Genomic DNA, 14,709 nt, shown 5'->3' with positions numbered 1-14,709 from the left:
CATGTTGAGGTGAGTTTAACAAGGTGTCATTCGTTCATTAGCATAGCTAAGGCTATTTAAACTAGCTGGCTAGCTGCTAAGGAGCTACTCAATTGATGTCGTACATGATGAGGCCAAACTCCCTGTAGACTTGCTTAAAGTTGTAATAGAATAAACATGATAATATAATATAATATATGTAAATATTTTAATATCACATTTTCTGCATATACCCAACTTGGTTTACAGATGAGACAAAATCACTAAACAAAGTATTACATACACCCTTGGAGGTTGACCGGGAGGGAGGGGGGGATATGGGGTTGCGGGGACGGAGGGGTGCTACCTCCCTGAAATGAGTTTTTGCAGGGTGGGATGTCTGAATCTCTTCTGTTTCCAGTTTCAACTCAGCATGTCATTCTCTTACATAAGCCTCCTGAAAACTGTTCGCAATGCCATTGTGTGATTTTAAGCAATATATATGCTAATTTAATTTTAATGGTATGGAGTTTGCCTGTTTGAATTTTATTCAGGTTGGCAGTCTGGAAAGGTTCCTTAGTGTTCTTGCTACACTGCAGTTATATCCCATATTCAAAGATTTATTTTAAAAAATTGAAATAGTTTACAAAATATTGCAACAGATATTCTGAATAAACTTGAGGCTAATATTCAGGAATACTTGTACTTTCATATATCGTTCATGCATAGATCAGCAAAGTACAGGCCCCTTGGCCCACAATGTTGTGCCAACCTTTTAACCTACTTGTAAGATGAATCAAACCCTCCCCCTCACAGAGCTTTCCATTTTTCTTTCGTCCATGTGCCTATCTAAGAGTCTCTTAAATGTCCCTTGTATATCTGCCTCTACCACTACCCCTGTTCCTGATCTTTCTGATGTTCTGTTTTATTCATTCTTCGTATATTTCGTGTTTGAATTATTTCGAAGGGAAGTATTCATTTGCTAAGATTGTCATCATAATTGAAAACAAAATGCATTGATTATATGGTTGCTGATATTTGTTTCCAAAATGAACTACACAAACAATTAAAAATTCATGCAAAGGTTTGTTATTTTGAGTTAATCTTCAGATCTTCTGCTTACTTTTTCTTGCTGAACTCAGTTTTAACAGGCAGAAATAAAAGTTTTCCTCTTGTGACTGATTAATTAGTTTGATTTTTTTTTGCAGACCTGTGATTAGCTTGGATGTTACATCTGGAGTGTATTTTGTTATAATAACCTCTGCTTACGTCCACCTTAAAGATTGTCTGCATTGTCATTAAAAAAGAAATACAGTCCAATTTTTCATACCAATATGCAAAACACATTTCTGCACATAATAAAAGCAGTTAGGATTAAAAATTAAATAAGATGTAATAATGGAATTTTCCAGACCAGGCAAACTGAATCTTTTTATCACGTCAGATCGATCCTAACATTTGGCCTGTCATTTGTTTGAATGATTGGTAATTTAAAGCTTTATTTGTTATATTAGATTACTTGGCTCCATGTTAAAACAGATGTGACCTGTTTAAAACCTGATCGCATATGCTCATCAAAAAGCTATTACTTAAAGCAGTTTTGAAAAAATGCTTTGCTTTTCATGGCCTTCACATTAATATTAGTCTCTTATTATACTTAAATTCCGCTCAAGTGTTAATCCCCATTTAAGAATGTATTTTCTCTGGGTGCTCCAGTTTCTTCCCACAGTCCAAAGACATACCAGTTAGTAGGTTAATTGGTCATTGTAATTTGTCCTGTGATTCGGCTAGGATTAAATTGGGATGGTGGGCGGGGGGGGGGGGGAAGAATTGCTGGGCAGTGTGGCTCGAAGGACCTATTTCTCAATGTAAAATACTTCGCAAAACTCTTAGGCATACACATAGATAGCTAGGGTGACCAAGACCTTTGTACTGTATGGTATTTGTCAACGTGGTGTGGAGAGTAAGTTTGTAAATCTGGTGGGTGCAAAGGATGTTGGGAATGAGGAAGGTGGAACACCCGAGTGAGGGTTGTGGGACAGGTGGCAGAGAAGGAGTGTCAGGGGTGGGTGCAGACACATCCAGCCCTGAGACACGAGGCAAAATCATTTGATTCCAAACAATTGGTTTATTGATCATTACAGAATGTCTCTCTAGTGCTTCTCGTTCTCTTTCCTGTCCTTTCCCTTTTTCCCCCAACCACGATTCCCCTCTCCCTGCCGCCTTCCCACTCTCAGTCCACAATAGAGACCCATATCAGAATCAGGTTTATCTTCACTCACATGCCATGAAGTTGTGTTTTTTTGCTGCAGCAGTACAGTGCAATACTACAGTTCTGAGCAAAAACCTTAGGCACCATAGATGTATATACTTAAGACTTTTGCACAGTGCTGTATCTCTAAAAAAAAAATGAAAGTGCATGCCCTGAACGTGTATCTTGTGGCTCTAATTAATACGAAGAGTTAGCTCCTTGCCATATATGTGAATCAGTTCATATCTTAAATCTGTACATCACCATGATTAGTCTTTGCTGAGTGACTTTCATTAGCTCTCAGCTGATGACTTCAGTGGCTGAAATTAAAAACCAGGCATCTGTCTTGGGCAGGGAAGAAAAAAAAACTTATAAACCATTTTAATTATCTTGGATATTGCCTACTGATACCTAATCGTGCAAATGTATTGAATGCCCCAACCACCTCTTTCCTGCCAGAATCATCTGAATGATGATAAACTGCACCATTACTGAAATAAATGGGGAAGCTTGCTGGCAGTCAATTCCATTCTTCTCATCCTATTGTCCATGAACCCAAAGGCTTAACATTTGCAGCTGGTGTTCTGTACGTTCAGTACACATTTTACGATATTCCAATGGTTTGAATTCATGGAAACAATCCAATTAATGATATTTCCAAAATAATCTCCACATTGTATGGAAAGCTTGCAAATGTCAGTGTTTGTAGTGGGTTTCTCACCTACTAAAGATCAGACACGTTTTTGTCAGTTTTGTGCACTGCTGGGTTAAGAAATATGATAAGGTATTATTTTCTTCTGCTGTGGTACAAATTCATGATCCACAGAAGTGTGAAACATAGACTCAGGAGCACCTGCCTGCAGTCTTCAATCTTGCTGGCTAGTAGAATTCTACTGCTAGCCTGCCACTCAAATTCTTAGAATATTATCCTGTGCATTAAGTTGTCAAAAATTGCAATGGGAAATTTGCGATGGTTTTGTTGTTTGGGGGTCTGTGTGATATCTTAGCTTTGCCTTCTGTTGTACACTTAACAATGGAAGGATATTTTTTCAGACTCGAGGGACTCTGCAGGTGCTGGAAATCCAGAGTTAAGCAACGCGCACGTGCACAGTGCTGGAGGGCCAGGCGGCATTTTTGGAAATGAATAAACAGTCAACATTTCAGACAGAGACCCTTCATAGGATTGGAAAAGAAGGGGGAAGAAGCCAGAACAAGTATATTCGTTAGAGGGGGAGGAGTACAAGCTAGAAGGTGATAGGTGAAGCCAGGTTGGTGGAGCAGGGTTGGGGGGGGGGGGAGAATTGAGGTAAGAAGCTGGAAGATAGGTGGAAATGGTAAAAAACTGGAGAAGAAATAATCTGATAGGACAAGAGAGTGGACCATGGGAGGAAGGGAAGGAGGAGGAGCACTAGGGGGAGATGATAAGCAGGTGAGGATAAGAGGTAAGAGGAGAGACAGAATGGGAATTGAAGAAGGGAGGGGGAAAATTACCATAAACTAGAGAAATCAATGTACGTGCCATCAGATTGGAGTCTACCCAGACAAATTATGAGCTGATGCTCCTCCAACCTGAGAGTGGCCTCATCATGGCAGAAGAGAAGGCCTTAGACTGCCGTGTCATAATGGAGATGGGGATTGGAATTGAAATGCTTGGCCACTGGGAAATCCTGCTTTTTGCAGATTGAGCAAAGGTGTTCGACAAAGTGGTTCCCTAATTTAGTTGAGTCTCACCTACGTAGAGGAGATTGCATCGAGAACTCAGGACGCAGTAGACAACACCAACAGATTAACAGGTGAACTAATCCACTGATGATGCCTTAGGCTTGGCCCTCCACTCCGTCCAGTCCCGCCTAGGAAATGATGCCTCATGTGCCAGGATGTTGTTCGTTGACTTCAACTTGACATTTAACACAATCAACCCTCAAGAGGTTTGTTAGTAAACTCTTCTCATTTAGACTCAACACTGCTCTCTATAACTGGATCTTGGCTTTCTTGATGGAAAGGCCCCTGTCAGTCTGAGTTGGCAGCAATATCGCAAGCTCTATCATGCTGAGCAGTGGCGCCCCCCCCCCCTCCCCCGGCTATGTACTTAGCCCACTGCTGTTCATGCTGCCGACTCACGACTGCACTGCCAGATCCAGCTCAAACTGCATCATCAAGTTCGCTGATGATACTGCGGTGGTTGGCTTCACAATCAACTATGCTGAGTCTGCATATAGAGAAGAGGTAGAGAGGTATGTCAAATGGTGTGAGAACAATAACCTGAGTCTCAATGTGGATGAACCAAAGGAGACAATTGTGGACTTCAGGAAAGCACTGAGCAACCATTCTCCATTGCAGATTAATGGCTCTGCCGTGGAGAGAGTGAAAAGCAAAGTTCCTTGGTATGCACATAACAGACATTCTTAGCTGGACTAATGCCTCCTTGTTAGTTAAGAAGGCACAGCAGCATCTGCACTCTTTGAGGAGATTGGGGCATGCAAGGCCCCCCACCCCCAATCTACCAATTTTCTATAGGAGCATCATCGAGAATATCCTGCCTGCCTCTATCATTGTGTGGTATGGAAGCTGCAAGGTATTAGACCACAAGACCTTACAGAGGATGGTGAAAACTGCTGAGGGTCACCCGGGTCTCCCTCTCCCCTATTTGTGATGTGTATTGGGAGTGTTGTAGAGGAAGGATCTGAAGTAGTGTTGAGGATCGCTACCACCAACCCCCCCCCCCCCCCCCACAATCTCTTTAACACTCTGCCATAAGGGAGGGATACAGGAGAATCAGGACTAGGGCTGCCGCACCAGGTGACAGCTTCTTTCCCACAGCTGTGAGACTAATGAACAGCTTGCTACCACTGAGATCGCGTTGCTAGGACAGTGAGCTGTTTACTATTTAACAGTGCTGCACTCTTCACATGAGTTTTGAATCATATTTTATTAACCATCTCACACACCTCCCCCCCAGAAGTTTTCAGGTTTTATTATTTTACAACATTGAATCATAGTGGATTTAATTTGGCTTTTTTGACACTGATCAACAGAAAAAGACTCTTCTTATGTCAAAGTGAAAACAGATCTCTAAAAAGTGATCTAAATTAATTACAAATATTAAGTACACAAAATAATTGATTGCACAAGTATTCACCCCCTTCAAGTCAGTATTTAGTAGATGCACCTTTGGTAGCAATTACAGCCTCGAGTTTGTGGGGATAGGTCTCTGAACACTGTAATTTTTCCCCATTCTTCTTTGCAAAACTGCTCACGCTGTCAGATTGTATGAGGATTGTGAGTGAACAGCCCTTTTCACATTCAGCCACAAATTCTCAATTGGATTGAGGTCTAGACTCTGACATCCACTCCAGGACATTAACTATGTTTTTAAGCTATGCCTGTGTACTTTGGCTTTATGCTTGGAGTCATTGTCTTGCTGGAAAACAAATCTTATCCCAAGTCGCAGTTCTCTTGCGGACTGCATCAGGTTTTCCTCCAGGATTTCCTTGTATTTTGCTGCATTCATTTTACCCTCTACCTTCACAAGCCTTCCAGGACTTGCTGCAGTGGAGTATCCCTGCAGCATAATGCAGCCACCACTGTGCTTCACAGTAGGGATGGTATGTTTCTGGTGATGTGCAAATTTTGGCTTACATCAGACAAAGTGTTTAGTGTGATGGTGTTCCACAAAACTGATACCCAATAAGAATAACCGTGACAGGTGGAAGCTGCAACTATTTGATTTTGCTTGAACAAATGGACCCAGACTTGGTAGTTCCTCCAAGACTCACTTTATTGTTAATACAGAGAAGGAAATAGTTGAGAGAAATGTTTTTTATCGTACACTACCTACACCACTAATAAGTAGGGCTAACTTAAGTGACCTCTAGTAGTCTACACCCCCGAGTATACTTAGCAATGTCTGCATGGTCCCTGAGGCAGGCGATCGACCGTGGACTGGTTAGGGTGGAGGTCCTTGGTGCCGGTTTAGCTGCTCAGCCTGAAGGTGGGACCCAGGCGAGTGGTCTGCCCAAGAAAGAACTTTCCCACCTTTATAGCACTATCGCCATCTCCCACTCCAGCTGGAAGGGGCCGAGCATCCAATCCAACGCTTACATGACCCCAGCCTGGGCCAATCCAAGGCCTGGCCACATATTAAGCAAACATATATCCTCCATTCCTGCAAGTACCACGGTCAGGTGACCTGTAACAACTGGCCTTTGCCCCCTCAAGGATAATGCATCCTATTAATCTTACAACCAACCAATGTAAAAAAAACATTCTTTAGAGACAAGGTGGTTAATTACTTTTACACAAATCAGCACTTTTAGCTTGCTCTTAGGCATGTTATCCAGTAGACTAGAATCATATTGTTCTCCCCTTATCTAGTGTCAAGGGTTAATCTGCCCAACATAACAGGCCCACAAATTCCTAATTGTTAATCATTTTCCTGCCGTGCCAATTTTCATACCCACACACCTACCCATACACTTACATATACAGATGCCTAAAAAGCTCAATTTTGGTTTCATCAGACCATATAACCTTCTTCCAGGTGACTTCACAGTCTCCCACTTGCCTTCTGGCAAACTCTAGCTGAGATTTCATGTGAATTTTTTTTCAACAGTGGCTTCCTCTTTGCCACTCTCCCATAAAGCTGCAACTGGTGATGCAGCCGGGCAACGATAGTTGTATGCCCAGTCTCTCCCATCTCAACCACTGAAGCTTTTAATACCTCCAGAGCTGTCATAGGTCTCGTGGTGGCCTCCCTCACATCCCCTTCTAGCACGGTCACTCAGTTTTTGAGGACGGCCTGCTCTAGGCAGATTTACAGCTGGGCCATATTCTTTCCATTTCTTGATGATTGACTTAACTGTACTCCAAGGGATATTCAGTAACTTGGAAATTTTCTCATATCCATCTCCTGATTTGTGCTTTTCAATAGCCTTTTAACAGAGTTGCTTGAGAGTGTTCTTTTGTCTTGATGGTGTAGTTTTTGCCTGGATACTGACTCACCAGTAGTTAGAGCTCTAGCTACAGGTGTATTTTTATCTCTGTCAATTGAAGCACATTGACTGCATACAGGTGATCTCCATTTAACTAATTATGTGACTTCTCAAACCAATTGGCTGCACCAGTGATGATTTGGTGTATCCTATTAAAGGGGGTGAATACTTATGCAATCAATTATTTTTTGTTTTATATTTGTAATTAATTAAGATCACTTTGTAGAGATCTGTTTTCACTTTGACAGGAGAGACTCTTTTTCTGTTGACCAGTGTCAAAAAAAAAGCCAAATTAAATCCACTGTGGTTCAATGTTGAGAAACAATAAAACATGAAGACTTCTGGTGGGGGGGGGGTGAGAATACTTTTCTAGCCATTGTGTTTCTACAATCAGGTGACAATGAACCTGAGCTTTGTGTCACCTCCTTCGGAAGGACGGTTTGGAGTCTTCAGTGGAGGTGAATGGGCTTTCTTCAGACACCATTTTTACAAGGGGCTGTGTTAATTTAATCAATATGAAAATCTAGTCAATATGTGTTAATTTAGACAACATGAAAATGTAGTCAATATGTATTAATTTTTTTAATATGAAAATTCAACAAAAGAAAATACATGATGAGAGCCAGGATAACCTGTTAAATTTCCATTGGAGGGATAATATCCAAGAATCTCTACCACTGGGGATGTATTCAAGAAATCTGAGCCATGGATGGAATTTAGCAACACAACATTTGAGGTGGTCAGGATTCTTAATTCAGTGAATCAGAGCTAGCCCCAATCCATCACGGGTAAACCCCTCCCCACCATTGAGCACATCTACGCTGTTGCAAGAAAGCAGCATCCATCATCAAGGACTCCCACCATCCACTCCATGCTCTCTTCTTGCTGCTGCCATCAGGAAGAAGGTACAGGAGCCTCCGGACCCATATCACCAAGTTCAGGAAAAGTTATTACCCCTCAACCATCAGGCTCTTCACTCACCCCATCATTGAACTGTTCCCACAGCCTATGGACTCACTTTCAAGGACTCTTCATGTAATGTTCTTGATAATTATTTATTATTATTTCCTTTTTTAAGTTTGTATTTGCACATTTGTAGTCTTTTACATTTTGGTTGTTTGTCCGTCCCATTGGGTGTTGCCTTTCATTGTCTCTGTTGTGTTTCTTCAATTTACTGTGAATACCCTTAAGCAAGCGAATATCAGGGTTGTATACGGTGACATATATTTACTTCAATAATAAACTTACTTTGAAGAATGATGGGCAACATAAATGTGGGTAAAAGATGAGAGGCTGCCCTTGATTGACATTGCCTCTTACCTAGCCAGCACAACTCAAAAAGTGACATGGAGTGTGTGCCTGTTCACTAAAGATTGTGTATCTCAGGAAGTTTGCCATGCTCGCGAAAGAAAATTGTAAAATATCGTACTGATCATTTATTAAACAAAAATTGTTTCCTTTCTGGACCTTGTTTTTTGTTTATAACTGCAGCTGCTTCTCCAATTTGTTATTTTTTCAGTCACTTCATCATTGGGAGATATGCTCAAAATGGTATAGCATTATAACAGATTCATACTTGTTACTGAAGCAGTTGTTGAAAATATTTTAATAACCTTTGCATGAATAGTCTCATAAGATTCAAAACACAGTTTAAGTCCCAAGTGTTTTTCAGTGTTTTCTTAAGTAAATATCATTGTAAAATTTAGAATGGATTTAATTAATGTTTAGCAATTAATAGTTTAATTGGCTCAGCTTTACAATTCTCTTTACAGGACTTCTTAACAGATTTAATGATGTCAGAAGTTGATCGCTGTGGGGACAACGAGCATCTAATTTTTCGGGAGAACACCTTGGCAACCAAAGCAATAGAAGAGTATCTGAAGTTGGTTGGGCAGAAGTATCTCCAGGATGCACTTGGTACATCAAATTGGGGGGGCGGGGGGTTGCAAATAGAGTTTGCTTCGCTCTCGGTCTCAAAAGAAAATGCTGAATAGTCAGGCAAATACTAACACTTGAAAAATGTTATACGTAACTTTGGAAATGTCAAATATTAGTTGTGAATAATCTCTAGTTGTAATCTGTCAGGCCTTAAGACTTAAAAGCAGAATTAGGCCATTCAGTCCATCCAGTCTGCTCTGCTCTTCTATTATGGCTGATTTATTATCCCTCTCAACCCCATTCTTTTGCCTTATCCCCATTATCTTTGACACCCTCACTAATCAAGAACTTATCAACCTCTGCGTTAAATGTACCCAGTGACTTTACCTCCACAGCCATCTGCGGCAATGAATTCCACAAATTCACTACCTTCTGGCTACAGAAATTTCTCATCTCCATCCTAAAGGGACGTCCTTGTATCATGAGACTGTGCCCTCTGACCCTAGACTCCCCCACTGTAGGAAACAGGGTGTCAAGAATAAACTGTAGATAGATATTTAATGGTCAATATGGACTGGTTGGCTAAAGTGACTTAGTGGTGCATAACTCAATGATTCTATGGCAACGTATTCTAACATCACACTTATTTACCCCAGCCTCATCTCTTCTGCTATTGAAACCCTTACTATTTATCTTTGCTAGCTCAATTCCGAATAATTTTAACATTCTTATAGTCAATCACCCTCATTATCAAACCATCCTTACCACATCCACTCTATCTAGGCCTTTCAATATTCACCAGTGCCCTATTATTTGAAATATGATAAATTTCTGGGGCTACCTATTTTGTCACCATTCCTTTTTTTTAACCATTTCAGCTGCAGGAAATATTTTTTTACCTAAATGGTTTAATCTGAATCCCAAATGTATATTGTGCTTGAATACACATTCAATTAAGGCTTCGCAAAAAGCTTGAAAGGCAGTTTTTTAATATTAAGTTTGAAAGTTCGAAGTACATTTATTATCTAAGTATGTAAACCATATACAACCTTGAGATTCGTCTCCTGCAGGCAGCCACAAAACAAAGATACCCAATAGAACCCATTTTTAAAAAAATTGTCAAGCACCCAGTGTGCAGAAAAAAAACAAATAGTATAAAAAATAAAAGGAAACAAATAACATTCACTACTGAAATTCATGAAAATGAGTTCACAGCCGCATTGCCAGTCATCATGGCTGCCCCCCCAGGAGCCTGTTAATACAGGCCACTGCCTCAGTACAGCGCAGAGACGAATAAACCTCGCAAAGCAGTGAACTAAACAGTGGCCTTGACACCCTGACCTTTTCAATTTGGCATAGAGCTTAAATCAACCAAACAGCAGGTTGTTCCTTGTTATCAGACCTGGGCCCTGCTGCTTTAAAATGCTCTCAGGCCCGGGCACCGCCACCTCAGTTAGGCCCATGCTTGATCTTTCCAATCTGGCGTGGCAGTTAACTCGATCAAACATCAGCTTCTTCCTTGCTCTCGGGCCCAACTCTGTCTAGCCTTGGATCTGCCGCTTCAGGTTGGCTCCAAGCCCTCTCCAGCAATGGCACAACATTGGCTTGTGCCCTGCTCCCGTGCCCGGGCCCAACTGCCTTGATTCAGCCCATACACGCCATGCTGCAACCATCCTGCACCTTCGAGACTTTATTTCACATTGCAAAAGTGCCGGGTCGTACAGGTGGTACAACAGCACAACTCCAAAAGGGAAGTCACAAGCTATTGATTGCAGTGATCGTTTTCAAGAAAGAGTGCAATTAAAAAAGTAGTCAGTGGTTTTGTATGTTGCCAGCAAGTCATCACTGTGCTTCACCAGCGCCATCTTAAACCAGAAGATCTGGTTTATAATATTAATGTTCCACTAATCAAAATTAGTTTTCCATATGTATATCATGGAGATTTAACATGATTATTTATGTTTAACAGGAGAGTTCATCAAGGCTCTGTATGAATCAGATGAAAATTGTGAGGTAGATTCAAACAAATGCTCATCAGGAGACCTCGCTGAGCATCAGAGCAACCTAAAGATGTGCTGCGAGCTGGCGTTCTGCAAGATCATTAATTCTTACTGGTTAGTCATCCTATTGCTTTTCAGTGCAGATTTCCTGTGTGGTTTTTCTTTTTGTGAATTGCTGGGAAATACATGGCAGATCAGCCCAGGTAGTTAAAAGGAAACAAAATCAAAATACTAGAAATGTTCAACTGGCTAGGCAGCATCGAGGGACTGTTACCGTTGCAGGTCCATAATTTTTTTCTTGGAATTAGAATTCTGTGTACTAATTGTGGACTGTATCTGTAATGTTCCGTGACATTTTCAGTTGGCAAGTCTACAGTTTCTTTTGTATTTCATTCCTTTTTAACTTGCGTTAAGCCACAGCTGTGCATTTAGACTGAAAGGCATCATATGTTGATTACCAAATCTATTTTCATTCACAAACATCAGTTAATCTGCTTAATCTTTGTTTTCTTTAGAAATGGTTTTTAATGTGCGTAATCAGCAATCATCAGGGTTAAATAAAATATTAGTTTCTATCTGTGCCATTTCCTCTGATTTTCATTTGTAAGAATTTTAGTCACTGCAGGAAAGTTTCAGGAGAATTTTAGACCATAAGATATAGGAGCAGAATTGTGCCATTTGGCCCATCGAGGCTGCTCCACCATTTCATCATGGCTGATCCAGTTCCCCCTCGGCTCCAATCTACTGCCTTCTCCCTGTATCCCATCATGCCCTGACCAATCAAGAATTTATCACAACCTCTGCCGTAAATACAACCAATGACTTGGCCTCCACAACCACCTGTGGCAATGAATTTCACAGATTCACCACTCTCAGGCTAAAGAAATTTTGAAATAATTTTTCCCTGTATAATTTATCCATATATTGTCTGCCAAGATTCTGTTAGACTAAAATTGGGATTAATAATTATCAACCTCTAAAGAAAAAAGTAGTAAATGTGTGTTACATCCATCTTTGATTACAATATAATCTAATTAGCAGACAAATTTAAACCACGTTAGGATTACTGTAACCAAGAAAATCAGGTTACATTCAAAAATTTGTTTCACTTTTTTTCACTGAACCTCCTCTCTGGTAATTTTCAGTGTTCTGCTTACAGCTTTTATAGCTTTCCTGAATTATTATAACTTCTTTGCTCATTGATGTGACACATTGTAGAAACGCACGGAAACACAGTAGGGCGCTTGCTGCATATTTAAAGCACTTGCTATTTATCACTTTAGTGTGAAAAAAGTACTGGGCAGAGGAATTGAAAGGTAGATTTGATTTTCTTTTAATGTACCTGTTAGGTCAGCTCACACTAATTCCATTCGTCAGTAAAAGTTCCCTGAGGATGCTACATGCTGGTTCTTTCTCTTTATAGTCTTCTGTAGAATTTGTTTTAACGCCCTTGCCATCATGCCCTTTTTTTAAGCAAGCTATTGAAAGATTTAAATAGTCTCTTTTTACCTTTATGGACCTGTTTAGAAATGCATTCAAAATTTGATTTATTTTACAATTGAAACCCCCTGGTTTCCTCGGCTGCCTAAGTCTATAATCTTATTTTTCTAAATACGAAAGACTATTTGAATGGTGATAGCATTTTCCTGCAAAAATGTGCAACTTTAAGTTTTGCCCAACATTTAACCCAGTCACAGCCTGAAATATATCTGAGACTAATTCCCTCATCACATTTAAGGAATACCTAGATGAATACTGTCATGTTACAGTCATGTAGTTACAGGATAATCACCAGCACGAGGTGCTTAATATTCCAGCTCCATAACATTATGAAAGCAGCCAAACGAGTAGATAAGGTGCTAAAAAAGGAATGCTTCCCTTCATTGTTTGGGGCATTAAGTAATAGAGTCAGGAAGTTATGTTGCAGCTATATAAAGCTTTGGTTAGGTGCACTTGGAGTATTGCGTGCAATCTCGTCCCCTATGACAGGATGGATGTGAAGGATTTGGAAAAGATACAGAAGAGGATTATGGGGTAATCGGAACAAATGGTCATCTGTGCAGCTGTAATTTTTTTCTGATTCCTTACACAGACTTAAAATTGTTATGTAAACCAAAATGCAATGGAAGCTGCAAACCTCAAACATAAAGTATGAGAAATGCTGATTAGATTTGGCAGCATCTATATAGAGAAAATAGAATTAATGTGCTGGTGACCTTTTGTCTACAATTATCATTGCTGATCTAATTAATCAAATCTCTGTTTTATGTAATAGTTCTAAATAAATAATTTTGATGCTTGGATAGATATTTGCATCTGCAAAATCTTGTGACTGTATAATCACCTGTGTTTGCACAGAACATTCATGCTTTTCATTTCAAATAAGTTTGGTGTCTGGAATTTTTAGAAAAGAATATTTTAATGTGCACATATTAAAATATCGGATCATGGGTGATATATGCCCTGTGTTCAATGGGGCATGTTGTAATGTGAATAAAGTCACCAGAGAGAGACTATAGCTAGTGGATCCAGAAGTGGCTTATTCAACAAAAATAAGGAGCAAGCATCGTATTGAGACCCCTTTGGAGAAAAAAAGCCTGTTTGACCCAAGATTACATGACATTTCATATGCTAAACAGCAAATGATGATTTTATATTTACAATGTATCTGCAATGCTTCCTTTGAATTACATATAATTACACACCTCTTTCGCACCCACACTCCGGACACCCAAAATGAATATTAATCAGCATTGTCTGGTTTTTCAGTTAACTGGTGTTCACAGTTCCAGGACCTATTGTCCAGGGCTGTATTTTAAATTTAATCTACAGTTCACATTCAAGTTTAAAGATTGGTTGCTGAAGATTAAATATATATCCTATATACCCTAAGTCCAAATATACCATAACAGTGCAATATTGGAATTGTACAAAATAGCATATAGCTTTAAATTCTCATTAAAATTAGGGTCTGCAATCTGCTGTTGTGTGATATTTTTCTGAGAAATTAGATTATTTCTAAAGAGTCGATGGGTAATCACTGAATATGCGAGTTACTCTGTTGTTTTGCATTCATATTTTTACATGGCATAAATATAACAAATTTTTATTTTGACATGGTTAAGCAGCTCAAATTATAAATTAGAAGCTAGTTAAGTTGTAATATTTGGTTAACCAGCATTGACTTTTTATAAATCACAAGGAAGACAATCAAATTGCTATACTAGTGGAAGTGTACCAGCACTGCATGTTAATAGTTGGGCGTACTTTTATGTAGGCTGAAAGTTGTTTGCCTTTTCAATTCACATGCATTATCACCAAAGAAGAGTTGTCATTGCTGGATCTATGACTCATGTTGATAAAAATACATCTCTATTATTGAACATTAACATCCTAGCTCTCTGTTACATAGGCTTGTATAACTTGCACTAGAATATGGGTGACAAGTATTTTACTTTTATTGGCAATTGCCTAGAGCTAACATTTTTCAATCAGCCAATTTTAAAGTTGAGTACTAAATTGGTCCTTAAGCTTCCAAGTAACTTTTAACACAGTAAATAAATTATTCCTAATTTAGAAATGGCATCAAATGTTTTTTGGTTCATTCATAAAGCTATACAGTTAGAAGTTT

The 14,709-nt window shown here is 39.6% G+C and overlaps 1 protein-coding gene across 6 annotated transcripts in view; it reads left to right on the top strand.

Annotated features, from left to right (window-relative positions):
* The window catches only part of LOC140186135 (disabled homolog 2-interacting protein-like), a 606,748-nt gene that overhangs the window by 539,289 nt on the left and 52,750 nt on the right, over window positions 1-14,709 (top strand). For all 6 annotated transcript variants that reach the window (XM_072240039.1, XM_072240040.1, XM_072240038.1 and 3 more), the window contains 2 exons: window positions 8,973-9,117; window positions 11,048-11,192. In XM_072240039.1, the coding sequence (XP_072096140.1) occupies window positions 8,973-9,117; window positions 11,048-11,192 (290 nt within the window). The remainder of the gene's footprint in view (window positions 1-8,972; window positions 9,118-11,047; window positions 11,193-14,709) is intronic.

Source organism: Mobula birostris, chromosome 22 (genome assembly GCF_030028105.1).
Source record: "Mobula birostris isolate sMobBir1 chromosome 22, sMobBir1.hap1, whole genome shotgun sequence".
Lineage (NCBI taxonomy): Eukaryota > Metazoa > Chordata > Chondrichthyes > Myliobatiformes > Myliobatidae > Mobula > Mobula birostris.
This window is presented reverse-complemented; position numbering and strand designations above follow the sequence as displayed.